Genomic DNA, 16,275 nt, shown 5'->3' with positions numbered 1-16,275 from the left:
TATCTCCCATATTCTCCTATACTTCCCCCTCCCATTTTCCCACAGTAGGCCCAATGTAAAAGATGGCTTCTGGGTCTGACACCGTGACTGGTTGAGTTTATTCTATTTTATTGTAAGGCTACATTAACAAAATCTTGCAAGTCTGAAGGTACAAACTTCTTGCCACCCCATTTACCAAGCTGATATTAGGACACATCCTTCCCAAGTTTCTTTTTCTTACTATTAAGTGACGGTGGGCTCTTTCCTCTCTTGTCTGATCATTCTCTATGCAGTATCTTTTTCCCTCATTCCCCCATGTTCATCCACACATTCCATTACACTCTCCACCAGAGATGGTAGAGATGGAATTGCCAAGAAGTGGAAGTCCAAGAAAAGTGAAGCGCTTGTTATATTTTTCATAGAATGAACCACAGGATAGGACAGAAATATTGGAAGTGGATGGTGTGGTGGTAATAGTGATGAAAATGATATTTAAAAATAATCCGTGGGGAGCCAGAACAGATTCTTAGAGTAGAGTTGTTTTGATTAGGAAGATAGATGGTGGAAACAGAAACTATCCAGCTTTTACCTCAGAGCAGGAGAAGGATTCAGAGGCCCCAGGACAGGAAATTAGATGCTTTCAGATTGCTATCTTATTGGCTTAGCCATCCATTACAAAATTGTTTTGGTTGTAACTGTCAAATAAAATAGGGTATAAATCAGGGGTGGGTTTCTCGCCCCGTTCCAACTGGTTCGGTTGGAACGAGGCCGGCGGCGTCCTCGCGCATGCGCGCTGCGCGTGTGTGCACGCACGCGCTGCACGCATGCGTACTAGCATCTGTGCGATGCTCCAGCTGCTCCTGGAGGATCGCGCAGGCGCTGTATGCGTCCTGCGCATGCGTGGAAGCGCAGAATTCGGCAAAACCGGGTAAGGAGTGGGCGCACGCGTGCGGGCGTGGGGGGGGGGCCTTCGCCGTTCCCGGAAGTTACTTACTTCCGGGTTCGGTGACCAACCGGATCGCGGGGACCGCCGCGAACCGGTTGAAACCCACCCCTGGTATAAATGCTTCTAATTTTTGTTTATAAAAGGCTACCTAATTCCATCTTTTAACTATTTTATGACATTAAAAAAAGATTTCTATTAGGCATTTGAGTATTTGTGCAATGTTTTATAGATATTATGCCTTTACACACTCCCGTAAATTTTATTGCACCTCCAAAACTGCAAAAGCAAACTATGGAAGGACTTTTTAAATTTTATTTTCTTTAATAATAATAGAACAGTGACTGCGCTGAAAGTAAACTCTCTTAAGTTTTGTTTTTCTTCTGTAGCTTTTTCCAGCCAGGAAAATTCCACGTGTCCTGAGAATATAACTTTCAAGATTCTCAGTCACCATGATCAACAGCAGTGGTGGCTGAGAATCCTGGGAAAGATAGTTCTAACCCTTCAGGAAGTGGCCTGGGGATGACTATTGCGATTTTTGTTGTCCTCACAGTTGAATAGAGAGGTGATCTTCCACAAATGAAAAAATTTGTGCTAAAGGCTGGCCAAATCCTTTGTCAAAGGTGCTGAGATGTTTTAGTTCCTATAAAAGTGGCATTGTTTTCTGCCTCTTTTGTAAGGAATCAAAGTATCCTTCAAAAATCCAGAGGAAAGAAAGAGATATCGTTTTGCTTTGTTCTTTTCTCCTTTCCTTTTTTCCTGTTTTTTTATTTTTAAATAAGTGTTTTCTTGCTCTCAGCGGTAAATGGTGTCTTCCACTGTGGGTGAATTGAATACTAGTCCTCAACCTATGACCGTCATTTAACAAGGTTGTGCTGCCCTCCCCCTGGTCACATGACTGCATTTCAGGCACTTGACAGTCTGCCCGCACATGCTACCAGTTGCCAAATGCCCTGTGATCAGATGATTACTTTTTGCAACATTCCCACCTGGCTTCTGAATTCTTCCAGCCTTTCAGAATGCCAGCTCTGCATTCTGAGAGCCGAAAGATGCTAGTGAAAGAAACGGATTCTGGATGAGAAAACATTAATGGCTCTGGAACTTTAATGCTCTGAAATGTTGAAGTTCAGAACCTTTCAGAATGCCAGCTCCACTGGTATTTTCCCTTCCAGAGGAGAAAAGCAATAGCCATAGCAATAGCAGTTAGACTTATATACCGCTTCACAGGGCTTTCAGCCCTCTCTAAATGGTTTACAGAGTCAGCATATCGCCCCCACAGTCTGGGTCCTCATTTCACCCACCTCGGAAGGATGGAAGGTTGAGTCAACCTTGAGCCGGTGAGATTTGAACCGCCGAACTGCAGATAGCAGTCAGCTGAAGTGGCCTGCAGTACTGCACTCTAACCACTGCACCACCTCGGCTCTTCACTAGTAAAGACTAGTAAATGCCATTGTTGTCATAATGGTTGAGAAGGCCCCTTCTTCACTGTACGGTTTATGGAAGGAGCCTTCTCCATCATGAGAATGGAGCCTGCATGCAGGACAGAGCAAAGCAATAGAACTGGGCATGGTGGAGCAGGTAGAGGTTCTGCACCAGAGGTGGGTTCCTACTAGTTCGGACCATTTCAGCTGAGTAGGTAGTAACTAGGGCTGTCATGCCCCCGAACTGGTTCTTTTGGTGGTGCCGTAAGCACCTCCATCTTGTTTTCAGTACTGTGCTCAAACACACATTGAGTGTGCACGCATAACACACATCAAGCGTGTGCACACAACATGCATCAAGTGTGCAAACAGCGCATCCCTGAGTGAACCAGCAGTAGCAGCAGCCAGAACCCACACCTCATCTGCACACTGATGGGCCTAGCCAGCCATTGCCTCCCAATCCATAGCACATTTCCTCATGTCAGCCAGCACATGGCCTCCCAGGGCCTTTCTCTCACCCCGAGATACCCCTGCACAGTTGCTTAATGATTGCAATGGGAGAACTCGGCTTGTGATCATTGAGTGAGGTGGTCACGTGGGTAGCTCATTTAACAACCACAATAACTAATGATCAAAATTCCAAATGCAGTTGTAAGTCAAGTGCCTGTATTCTTTAAGAAGAACAGGGAATAAGGGAGAGACCCGTGTATATGTAACAAGCCTGCTGCCAATCACCTCCACTAGACCAATTAGATCCCACAGATTAGGCCTCCTCCAAATTCCATCCGCCGGCCAGTGTCAACTGGCGACTACCTGGAGGAGAGCCTTCTCTGTGGCTGCTCCGACCCTCTGGAACGAACTCCCCGTGGAGATTCGGACCCTCACCACCCTCCAGGCCTTCCACAAAGCCCTTAAAACCTGGCTGTTCCGACAGGCCTGGGGCTAAAGAGCTGTTGCCCCCGTCTCGAATGGTATGACCGTTGTGAGTTTTAAATTATACATTGTTATGCTTGTTTTTTTAAAAAAATTTGTCTGTATCCCGCTTCCCCGGTTCGAGTTGTGAGCCGCCCTGAGTCCCCTTCGGGGGGAAAAGGGCGGCATATAAATACAATAAACTGAACTGAACTGAAGCATGCAAATTCTGGTTTTAAAGAGGGAAAAAATCCCCAACTTGCCAGCAAAAAAAGCCTCCCCTACTTTCCATTCTTCTCTTTTCCCCTCTTCCTCCCCTCCTGCAAGGAATTCCTGGATTCCCATTTCTTGTTATTCCACTTTATGCTATCTCCCACTGCCTTTACAAATGAGGCAAATAAACAAACAAAACAAAAAATGTAGCTCAGCATTACCTCTCTCCTTTTTACTTAGTTCACAATCTTTTCACCAAAATAAGAACCAAAATCCAAAGATGTACTTCCATTTCTGAGCATTCTCTTGGATGCAGCCTTGTGCAACATTATGCAGTGTCCACCAGAGCTTTTTCTGGGACTTTTTTTGGTAAAGAACACTGCCAGATTTTTTCCATTCAACAGCACATCTCCAGATGCAGCTCTTAAGCCACCCATCCAGGATTTAAAACAAACCTTGTAGTTCAATTCTGCTGTGCTTCTTTTGGGATGCAAGATGCAGAAGAACCGACGTATTGTCATTTGTTTTAGTTTCATCCAGAACTTCCCTTCTTTTCAAGAAAGAAGCCATTATATGTTATATGAAAAGCAGCAGATCTTGTGTGGTCTAAATCATTCAAAGAGTCGAGAGAGCAAAAGAGCAGTGCTGAGATGTCTAATCTCAATTATGGCTAAACCATTTAACCTCCTGGGCTCAGTTAGCTCAGATGGAAATAAGCTCAGCTTTAAATCAGGGGACAGAGATGAATTTTCCCAGGTAAGGAGATAACCAACTAGTTGTCTTTTGGCAGATTTATTCAGCCATGGGGGGGAAAAAATATAGAAATTATTTAAAAAATGAAAAAGCAACAATCTAATGAAAAAGGTACTCAACATTATTCCCAAACATAGTAATATTGTGTGGGATGTCTGTGTGGATTAACATGCTGAATAACAATGATTGGATTAGGAGAGAAAATGTAAGGATAATCTATCAATAAAACAACTGTAGGACTATGGAAGTCCCAAAGAAACAGAATTATGCATTAGAGAAATACAGTTTCTAAATCCTGTGGGGCTCAATTCAATTAAACATGAGGGGAGGATCCCATAAATGTCCTTTCTCATTAAAAATATGGGGTTTAGGGGCATGCAGGTTTCATCTGTACATGTTGGATATTTATAAACAAAGTAGGAACAAATGCAAAGCATGACTTTTGGAGTTTTTTCCAACTCCTTAAAAAAACTATGTTAGGAGTCCTGGAGTCCCAAAGGGACCAAAAATGAGAAAGGCAAAGGCTTTCACCAGCACCTCTAGCCATTGTCCAACTGCTCTCTATATGGATGCACTGAGGAAATGTTTTCTCCTCAGTCCTCAGATGATCCAGCCCATTTTTAAAATGGATTTTTCTTTTGCCAGCTTCTCCTTCCATATCAAATTTGGTCCCCTTTTGTTCTGAGAGTGTTATCTCGCTGTGGATCAATAATCAGACAAAAGATCAACATTCTTTCCCATAATTTCTTTCCAACATTCCATTGGGCTGGAGGGGGAGAATTAAAAAAGAGATTTGTGTAGAATGTTTGTTTATCCAAACTCTGATACAGGGATTCTTATTCTGCTCTTTAAATTTGCCAGAAATGAGGAAATGCCTATCTCCCCATACAGTATTGCTAGGATTCATCTTTCTAAATTCGGTTTGCCAGATTAAGGCACAATCTCTAAATTGACAGTGTGTAACTTTTCAGAGGGCACCACAATGTCTAATCTTTGAATATCCTGGGCCCAATTAATCCCCAAATTAAGCAGGGATCCAAGTCAGAACAGACATGTTTCCCCATGCATTTGATAATTGTCTACCTCCAGATAACTTTTTAAGGTGTTCTAAGGAGGACAAGGCTCAGTGGCTAAGATGCTGAGCTTGTCGACCAGAAAGGTCAGCAGTTCAACGGTTAGAATCCCTAGCGCCATATAACAGACTGAGCTCCCATTACTTGTCCCAGCTTCTGCCAACCTAGCAGTTTGAAAGCACATAAAAATGCAAGTAGAAAAATAGGAACCACTTTTGGTGGAAAGGTAACAGCGTTCTGTGTGCCTTTGGCGTTTAGTCATGCTGGCTACAGGACCTTTGGCTTTGAAACAGAGATGAGCACTGCTCCCTAGAGTCGGGAATGACTAGCACATATGTGCTAGGGGAACCTTTACCTTTACGTTTAAGGATGACATGCTGAAGGCATGAATCAAGAATTGGCCCTTGGGATCCCTTGTAGGCAGCTTGAGTGATCCTTTTGAACTACCAAATTCAATCTGTCAGGTTTGCAGTGAAATGAAAGCTTCCATGGCATAGGAGCTAAGGAGATACAACCATGTTCACATTTGTTTATGAAAAGTAAGGAAATAATTTTGAATGGATTCCTTGGCATTCGTATGGAACATGTGCTATCTGCTTGACTGGAACCATCTGGGTTTCCTTTGCTCTAAATGTATTCATTATAGCATATCCTACAGGCATTTTTTGCATGCCTTTCCTTGATCTATCCTTGGCATTTATTGTAGTTTATTGTATTCCTTTAAATAAGGCTGCATTTTTCTGTAATATGGACTTATTATCACTGGCATAACTTTGACTGCCAGGTAATCTTTACCCTTCTTCCATTCTTGTTACAGCTATTTATTGTACAGTAAATTGAGTTTTTACTTCATCATCAGAAGAAGAAATGTTTTCTTCTACAGTAAATCACCATGAAGAAACCTATATTATTCCTTGGCTCCCATTTTAGTTATATATTCCTTATAGGACTGCCATTGTGAAAGCAAATGTCCCAATTTTGCTAGCATTTTCTTAAGTTGAAATATTCAATGACCAACTATTACTGTGCTTAAAGTCTGGAAAGCAATTGTTACTCATTCACCCAAAACCAATCATCATATGAAATAGAAATTTGATATAAGCAGGGAACCTAGATTCAGCCCTGAATACACACTAGCTTTATTTCTATATTTCTCCTTCTACTCTACTCCCTCTACTTTAAAAAAAAACTGAGGGAAAAAAAGGATTAAGTTTGCAGAATTATGAGTAACATGTCTGGTCCTCACAGTGTAAAGTAGAGAAATGCCAAATAGTTGTGGAAATTGCCTCTGGTTCTGGTTTCTGCTAGTGGAGTTGTATAAATAATTGCTTCTTCACTTAGTAGGTAATAATGTATATGAGTTAGTAATAATGGTTCAAGTGGAAGGTTAGCCCATTGATCAAGGTGGGTCTTGTTTTGAAGTAAATATACAGACAAGAATTTGCAGCAAACTCATATTACTGACATCTAATTTGATTTCCCTTGTTGATCAAATAATGACAAGCATCCATTCATAAGCTCAGGCAGGGAAGGGCAACCAGATATCCTTCAAAGGTTATAGATTTTACACTATTAACTGTACCAGGCAATATAGTCAGACACAAGGGATTCATCACATTGGAAGGATGCAGGAGTGACTCTGCCATGGCTAATTCCATGTAGTTGTGTCTGATTCTTAAGAACTGCCTGGACAAGTCCTTGCAGTTTTTTGGCAAGGTTTGTCAGAAATGGTTCGTTATTGCCTCCTTCCTAGGGCTGAGATAAAGAGACTGGCCCAAGGTCGGCCAGCTGGCTTTCTTGTCTACGACAGGTCTAGAATTATTGTCCTGATTTATAGCCTGATACCTTAACCATTACACCAAACTAAAGAAAGATACAAAAAATCTTAAAATGAAGACATCTCCAGATTGTGCATCTTTAGATTGTATTTTAAAGTGGCTAGAGTAGAGGTGTCAAACTCATGGCCCATGGGCCAGATGAGTCATGCACTAGCCACGCCCATGCCCAGTTTAGCGAAGGGGTGAAAGTCATGATACATCAAGTGATGACGCCGTGACGACACGAATTTGACACCCTTGGGCTAGAGGAACCTGGATTGATCCCACAAGAAGCTTCTGCAAGAAGTATCAACAATGTTCTTTAGTTCCTCTATTGTCCCAGGCTAAGAATCTAGCTGAATGTCCTATTAAAAACACTGGTACCAACAAGGATTTAGGTTTACCCCTTGAAAAGCTGCCATTGTGAACATATACTTAAAGTCCCAGTTTTCCTTGAGGAAAATAAAGCACAATACAATTTTATGTTTGTTCTTTTTCCACACAAGAAAAAAAAAAGCAGTATGACGTACACTCTGGGGAATACAATTAGCTGACTTTTCTTTTTTATATACTGTAAATGTCATGGTCAGTTTATCTATTGACTGGGTTCATTAATCACTCTTAAAATGTTCTGTAACCACAACTATTCTGGCTTATGTGCCATAGTTTGTTGACTAGCCTTTGCTGCAAATGCAGTCATTTTGGCTGAATTAATAAATCATGGTTAAAATAAAGTATGATTCAACTCAATGTAGGAAATTATGTACATAATAATTGGATAGCCAAATCTCATCCTAAGATACTCCTTAGCCTCACATGGTATTTGGAGCTACAACATAACCCTTCTCTGTATATAAGAGACCATTCTTTCTGCATCTGCAAAGAATTTAGGGATGCCTAGTTAATCTTCTCATTCCCCTTAATTTTGATGGCTGCCTTGTTTTACTATATCAGAGGTCCCTTGATATGCAGAAAACTGGCATATAAAATTAATAAATAAATCCTAATTTCATTTCTCTTACCAAATCCATCAGATTTTGAATGAATGCAAAGTTAAAGTTTTGTTCATAACATCCATGAAGTATAACATTCCATATCTGTCCAGAAAATTGGTCAATATTTGCTTTAACAGTTCATAAAATAAGTCAAATATTTTCCACTGAGGGTAACTCCCGTAGCTTTGGATTCAGCTTTTGAAAAGGAAGTTTTGAAAACTTTCAAAACTAGGACGAAAGAATAATCTGAAGCACTGTAAACTATAGATAAAACAGGAGGAAGGAGAGGATGGTTATGTGAGATTCAATTACTTGTATGTGGATAAATAAAAAGGGGGAAAGGCCCCCCAGCCATACTTTGAACATTACAATCAAGAAAAACACTACTGGCCAACCATTCCCACACTACTGGTGATTGAAAGAATTTTGAACCGAGCATTTAAGCTAGGGGTTAAAACCAGTGGTCTTTAAGATGTTGCTAAACCGGCATTTCTCAATACTAACCATGTTGGCTGGACTAGTGATACTTCTAGTTCAATAATTTATGGAGGTTCACAAGTTCACTAAATTTATGCAAATAGTGAGTCATAAGCCTAAGCAATTACTAAAGGGTGGTAATGTCCACCCAGCTGGAAACGAGGACCTCAAATCCTGGGAGAATAAGGGACAGTGGTGTATTAACCATTAAGTAGACTAAGCACGTGCTTAAGGTACCAGGCTCAAGAGGGCACCACAAAGTTGAGAAAGAAAGAAAAAAAACCAATGAAGATTTATACAGTATGTACAAAGGAGGGAGGCGCCAAGAATTGTCAGTGCTTAGAGCACCAGTGAGCCTTAATCCACCACTGATAAGGAATTCCTCTTTTCTTTGAGTAGGCATTGAATGATGGAACATAGACAGCAGCCTATCTCTAGATTGCCATCCAGTTTGTAGAGGCAGCTGTGGGAATAGTTGATGGATTTTGTGAGCTGGATTTTCAGTAGCTTTTGCATTCTCTGGCCTAGGGGTAATCCCGGATGAAGTACAATGTACTGTATTATTTGGACTTACGGAGACACGTTGTTTCTGAATAAGGGATTGTGACATCAGATAATCCTTACCATGAAACAAGCTGGTAACCTTCCACAAAAAGCAAGATTACAGCTGGGCTGAGTTAGGTTCTGATTTTAGAAGGCTGGCAGCCCTCAAAAATGCAAGGGCTTAATCGCATTATTGCATGAGACAACATTTAGAACAAATAGTTCATATTTTGGCCTCCTGGCTGTTTAATGAAAATCTCCCTGCATATGAACATAGAGTGGAAAATGTGTTGCCCAACACAAGATCACTGGCGTACCCCCAGGCTGTACATAAACAAAACAAATGGCGTGTACTAACCTAACCCCACTTAAACAGCTTGTTCAGGGCATGCCTTTTAATTTCTTTGGCAGTTAAAAATCTTATGCTTAAAGTTCCACTGTCATGTTTGTGCATCTTTTAACAGGGAGGCAGGGCTGGCTGATTTGATTCACACTTGCCCAGAAATAAGCCCCATTAAATCAATGGAATTTAGTGCTTCCTAAGGATTGCCCTGCAAATCCCATTAATTCCATGGCACACATTTCAAGGGAAGGCTGCAAAGGACTGGGCTGTGAATTTGGGTAGTGGCCTTGTCTTTCCATTGCAAATCTCTCTCTCTCCCTCTCCCTCTCCCTCCCTCCCTCTCTGTCTCTCTCCCTCCCTCCATCCTTCCCTCCCTCCCTCCCTCCCTCCCTCCCTCCCTCCCTCTCTCTCTCTCTCTCTCTCTCTCTCTCTCTCTCTCTCTCTCTCTCTAGCATGTCTCATGCAAATCTGACATTATCTTAGAGCCTGCTCTGATTACATAAAGGGCACCCTCTAGAGGTCTACAGCACAGCAACATCCTTATCTCTATTGGACTTCCAGCAGGGTGGAAAAAAAAACTTTTGACCTTGTTCATATTTGATTGTCCATCCAAAAGGTTGGGTATGCAATGTCTCCTGCCCAAAAGTATCCAAGCCATTTTAGTAATACAGCCCAACAATCTGCATACGCATTCACATATGCACACATGGCGCACACGCACAGACACATGCATACAAACCTCACCCACCATTCCAATTTCTTTCAAATCAGTGTAGCGTTTTAGCAAATGCAGACAAGCCAAATAAAATCCTCATCCTTTTCACAGTTTCCACTTGAGTTTCTAATCTAACCAAAACAAATTTGGAACAGCTGACTCCAAGTGGGTGTCACAGAAAGCCATTTAGGAATCCTCCCAACGTTAACCTTGAACCGATATGAACTGGAAGCCAACATGCTGGCTAAATGGAATCCATCGCCATGCCACGAAGACAAATACTATGCTTCCTGACTAGACTTCCTGTCCTCAAGCACCAGGGAGCAAAATGCAGGGTGCTGATAGACCAGCCAGAAGGGTGAGAGAACAGTGTGTCACAAAGTCTGGATTTCATCAAGACGAGTCACTTAGGAAAAGAGGGGGAAAACGGTTATCTCCAAGAAGCAAAGAAATGCAGAGAGAAAGTCAGAGAAGCAGCAGGGAGGAAAGGGAACCAAAAAAGAAAGAAGTTCTGTGCAATTCTCGCTAACAAAGAATTGAATAAAACAGATGTAGCTTAGGCAGTGCAAAAGGACTCCACCCTTCCAATTCCTTGTGTTTACTTCTCTCCCTCTCCCTCTGTTCAGAAAGTTTAGGCTTGTCTCCAAGGGCTGCATTTCTGTTTCATCACAACTGCAAACTTATTACAAACAGTAATAAGACTTCTTTTTCAAAATGTCTTACACAGAAATAAAGGCAGACAGCTGCATTTATCCCTAAGAGCTCGGTGGATATTTTTTTCCCCATTGTTCTTCTCCCTTCCTTGTCCACCGTGCAGATGGCAGGAAAAAAAAACTTTAGCTTTTAAAATCCATTTCCCATTAACTGACTTTTCAGCTTGCTATCAATCCTCTAGTTCACAGCACACCCACACAAATATGCAGAGGGCATCCTGCACTCCCAAGTCCATTTTTATTTCAAAGCTTCGAAGCACAAAAAGTGACACTCGGCACTCTAAAGAGAAACTCACCCCCTTCAAACTCGTCCTCTTCTTGTGCTCGTATCGTCCCCAAATGTCCTAGAAAGGCAATAAGAATGACAAACGTTCTTCTTTGGGTCCAGATGGCCATCATGTCTAAATATTAGACATGTATATCCTCCTCGGAGGAAAAGTGCAAAACAAAAAGTGTACAAAAGAAGATCATATGGACATCATAAAGGCAGCTCTTTTCTTTTAGCACTCCCACAGGACACACGGAAAGTCTGCAAGCTCCTCTCTTGCTTGCCTTTTCTTTTTCAAACAGCTCTGGCTCTTGCGCAGCCTGCAAACACTTTTCCCCCCCTCAAGTGATGCAGCTTTAAATAGGAAGAATGCTGCCTCCAGTTCTTTTCCTGCCCCCTTTCAGCTTCTTCAGCCTAATAATCATCCAGTCCCTGGCAAGGAATCGCGTGACTGATGGTAAACAATCGAATCAGGAGAAGCTACGCTCTTCTTCCCTCAAACTTTTCCTCTTTCTTTCTTTCCCTCTCTTTCTTTCTTTAACAACACAGTTTCTGAGCAACTACCTCTCCTGTTGTTGTTCAAGAAAAGCTCTTCCTTGAAAGAATGGATTGGGATCCTCACATATTTGATTCAGAAAAATCACTTGGTGATTCAGACTGTTGGAAAATGAGACAATGACATGCTAAAGCATTCTTTAGAACAAACTTTAGCTTCTGATAGGAAGCATCCTCTTTATAGGTACAGCCTAAGCTTTGCCCTTCTTCTGATCCTGCATTTCTAAGGTGCCCTTTTTGTGTGCAGGGTTTTCCTGCTGAAATTATGAAGACTGAAATCTATTCCTCTCAAGGTGAGAAAGGTGATTCAAGTTCTTCTCTGTTCACCTCAGTAACAGTAATCCAGAAGCTAGATCCCAGTTCTTTCTGGGAAATTGCATAGCAGTGAATTAAGGAATACTAAGGTCTGTTACACAGATTTGATGCTGACCTTTCCAACTGCTTATCATTGATACCTTTCTGCCAGGATCCAGTGGATGAGTAGGTGGGTGGGTGGGTGGGTGGGTGGGTGGATGGATGGATGGATGGATGGATGGATGGATGGATGGGTGGGTGGGTGGGTGGGTGGGTGGGTGGATGCACACTGCTTAGTGCCCTGGATCACCAAATTGCCCATTGAATCAAGATTTCTTATATCAGTCCAATGGCAGTAATAATGTCTCTTTTGTGACCTTTTCAAAGATGATAGGCAATCACATGCCCTGCTTCATAGCGTGGCACGACAAAACCGCGAAGCCCTTATCCGCTGAGACATAAGCGCGTCGCTAAAGCCGTGATGTCATCATCGCGCGTCATCACTGCCGCGACAACAGCGCGGCAACAGAAGGGCGCTTTAAAACGGTGCCGCGGCAGAAAGCCGATTTCCATTAAGGTAAGGGTTAGGATTAGGTTTAGGGGTTTGTTTTAGGGTTAGGTTTAGGGTTAGGTTTAGGGTTAGGGTTAGGGTTAGGGTTAGGGTTAGGGTTAGGGTTAGGTTTAGGGTACTGAGTGCTTGGGAATGCGCGGATTTGCCCTCCACGATTATGTCATCGCGGTAGGGTCGTGTTTTTCCTTAGCGCTTTGAACGGCGTGAATTAGTCTTCGCGCTTATGTCTCCGCGGATAAGGGCTTCGCGGATTTGTGGTGGAACCCTTCATAGTAGGTGGCTTAAAGATGCCATTCTAATTTCCTTAATATAATATTTGTTCAGGGCATTAGGTGAAGCTTAAAAAGCAGCTCCCAAAGACAGCCAGTCAATGCCAGAAGAAGTGATACTGTGCTGCTGATCCCTGTCAGAGTATTAGGGCTCAAGCTGTTGCCCGAGTCTGCTGTATGATGGTACTACTTAGGGTAATTCTATATTGCAGTTTTAAGCTGGTAGTTTCCTGTGCCGTTCCCAGCTATTTCTATGGGACTATGGGACCATGTTTCCTTCAGCCCGAACAGGAACCAAAAGGGTGCCAGGACTGAAGGGAGCATGAGTTTCTAAAATTGATGGCAGTCTTTGATTTAACAGGTCATAGTTGGATCAATTACAATGTTTTGTTTTAATGCCAACTGCTCACCAGCACAGAACGTAGCTGCCCAGGATGAAATGGCTATGTAAGTCTATGTGAATAGCTGCTGGAGGGGATGAGGCATGCCAGGCCATACTAAAGATGGGCCAAGCGGAAAAAGGAATTCAGCCTGTACTGTGCGCATTACGCTACTAAGAGAAATGCATTTGCTAAGAGATTTTAGCAAGAGTGAATCCTGGGGGTTGAGTATATTTTTTTAAAAAATGAAAATTATTGTAACACATTTTAATAAGTCCTAGAAATAGTATGCGACGATGTGTTTTCTGCACATTATGGGTTTGCAGATCATAGCAAATCATAACTTGGTTTGTCTTTGTCTTAGCCCGATGTTGAATTCTGCCACAGGGGTTTGTAGGTCATGCCTATAATTCTGTGTTAAATATGTACCAGACCACTATTATGAATCCAGCCATTAAATCTAATCCCTTCTATAAACGTGGCAATCTTCAACAATGCCACAACTTTCAGGTTTCCAATAGACAATTAAGTGGATTAGTAATAGATGATTACAATTCTGCACTTGTGCAATCCCCTTTTCCTCTTGTAGTATTATACTAGCAAATATAATTTGGGCTGATATGAAGTGGTATGTAAGTAAGTATGTATGTATGTATGTATGTATGTATGTATGTATGTATGTATTTATGTATGTATTGGGTTTTGTGTGCTCCCACTTTAGTCAAGGCCAGTGTTTCTCAGAAATTTGAAGGTATGTGGGTTTCAACTTCAACTTCCAGAATTCCCTAGCCAGCCAGGCTGGCTGAGAAATTCTGGCATGGAAGGCCATATATCAGACGTGGTATTCAGCAGGTTCTGATCAGTTCTGGAAAACCGGTAGCAGCGGGGCCAGTCAGAGATAAATACCACCTCTGACTGGCCATGCCCCCATCTATTCTCTGCCTCCCGAGTCCCAGATGATCGGGAGGGAATGGAGCTTTTGCAGTAACCTTCCCCCAGAATGAGGAGGGAATGGAGATTTTGCAGTAACCTTCCCCTGGAGTGTGGTGGGAGTGGAGATTTTACAGTATCCTTCCACTGCCACACCCACCAAGCCACACCCACTAAGTCATGGTATGCCCACCAAGCCATGCCCACGGAACCGGTAGTAAAAAAAATTGAATCCTACCAGTGCCATACATCTTAAACGCTCCCAAGGTTGGGAAATACTGGAGTAGGTGGTCCATTTCAATTGGGAGGGTGGTTCCATGGGAGGATGGAAAGAGAGTTTAATGGCTAAAATATTTATACCCTTCAATTCCTCATTAGTTCTTTTTCCTGCACCTTTCCTTCCTTCTCATTAAAATATAAACACAAGAACTTGGAATTCCAATTTGTCTTCTTTGATTCCCCCCCCCCCATTTTTTAAGACAGAAAAGAATGAGATTAAAAATACATATTTTGCCCTAATTTAAGCATCTGGAAACTCTATTAGAAACATGTCTGTCTATTGCTTTACCATCTGCACATTAATGCATGCCTAAATGCCTAAATAGAAAGTATTTCACATACTTCAAGGATGAAACAATAAGAGAACAGATCAATGCAAAAGATTCGGAAAGGGGCACAGGGAGACCAGCCTACAAGTTTCCCCCACTCCTGAGGCAGAGTTAATGGCACTCCTTGGCCTACTCTTTTTGACCAGTCAAATTATTTTAACAATGAAGAGACAGTACCGCAAATATTTTTTCCCATTCCCAACAATAATCATTGTAATAAAATTATTCTCAATCAATTTGATTCATCTCCTAACTCAATGTACCTAAATATAGGGCCAGCTTTGGTCAGAACGGATGGGAGTCCCTGGATTGGCTTGGCTTGGCTTCTTGAATGTGTCTCTTTCAACATTAGACAGTACTAAACACAAATGTCTGAGACATTTCCATTTATAAAATATGTATGTTCCCATAGTGTCATCTTGTCCAAAGCTCTGCCTACACAATTTCCTCTTAGTAGTGCACTAAATCATGGGTATACTCTTTTTTCCTGTTTATATGAACAGCCACATAGAGACGTCTTTTATTATGGAAATTGATGTGACAAGTATTTAAGGCCTCAGTGATGCATTCAGTTATTACATTTCCACAATGTGTAGCCCACTTTTCAGGTGGAAAACACAGTCAAGGTGACTTCTGCTACAGCATCAAGAAATAGAATAATAGAATTGCTAAATAACTGCAATCCACACAAAAAAAATTAATACGCAACCATTTACACATTTAGAATGCAATGGGTGTTCCAGCTAAAACTGTAAACCTGTATTCTGTATCCCAGTCAAATCACTGTGAATGAAAATATGACCCAATAAATGATGAATCTTTGATGTTCATGACTGAGCTTGACTCACCCAAATTGTAAAAAATTCCCCAAAATAAATGCCGGTATCAAAAATGTCCTTTCCCCTGGGTGGCTTCTTCAATTTAGTTAGGTGAAAGGTTCTATTGTCTTCCTGGTGTTTTATATTACAATCACTTTTCCCTGCAATCTGCTGTATTGCATGCTTCCATTAAATCCCAGGTGACACTATCACGAGGGAACAATCTTCTCAAGCCTTTTTTGCACATCAAAAGGTGCAGGCAATAGAAAGGTTACTAGGGGCAAAGAAAGGAAGGGAACAAAGTATACCAGTGACATGAATTCTAAAGAATTACTAAGCACTGTATGGAGATAAAAGAAGTGAAGTCTTTTAATAGGACAAGTAAAGTTCTGACCAACTAGAAGAACACAGTCAGATAGCAATAACAATAGCATTTAGGTTTATATACTGCCCCAGTCAGTGCCAACTGGCGACTACACGGAGGAGAGCCTTCTCAGTAGCAGCTCTGACCCTTTGGAACGATCTCCCCGTGGAGATTCGTACCCTCACCACCGTCCAGACCTTCCGCACAGCCCTTAGGATCTGGCTATCCCGTCAGGCCTGGGGATAAGATTCTAATTTGCCCCACCCAAATGTTGAATGAAAGTTGTGTTTTATTGTTTTATTTTTATTTATGCACTGTCTT

General features: G+C 41.9%; 1 protein-coding gene across 1 annotated transcript in view; it reads right to left on the bottom strand.

Annotated features, from left to right (window-relative positions):
- Positions 1 to 11,531, bottom strand: part of COL5A2 (collagen type V alpha 2 chain) — a 184,311-nt gene extending 172,780 nt beyond the window's left edge. Inside the window, exon 1 of the mRNA XM_087707986.1 lies at positions 11,194 to 11,531. Within this exon, the coding sequence (XP_087564112.1) occupies positions 11,194 to 11,296 (103 nt within the window). The 5' untranslated portion in view covers positions 11,297 to 11,531. The remainder of the gene's footprint in view (positions 1 to 11,193) is intronic.
- Between the last annotated feature and the right edge of the window lie 4,744 nt (positions 11,532 to 16,275).

The sequence above is a fragment of the Thamnophis sirtalis genome, unplaced genomic scaffold, assembly GCF_051295495.1.
Source record: "Thamnophis sirtalis isolate CommonGarterSnake01/CBP01778 unplaced genomic scaffold, rThaSir2_p1.2 scaffold_1, whole genome shotgun sequence".
Lineage (NCBI taxonomy): Eukaryota > Metazoa > Chordata > Lepidosauria > Squamata > Natricidae > Thamnophis > Thamnophis sirtalis.
Note: the sequence above shows the minus strand (reverse complement) of the source record. Positions and strands in the feature narration are given on the sequence as shown.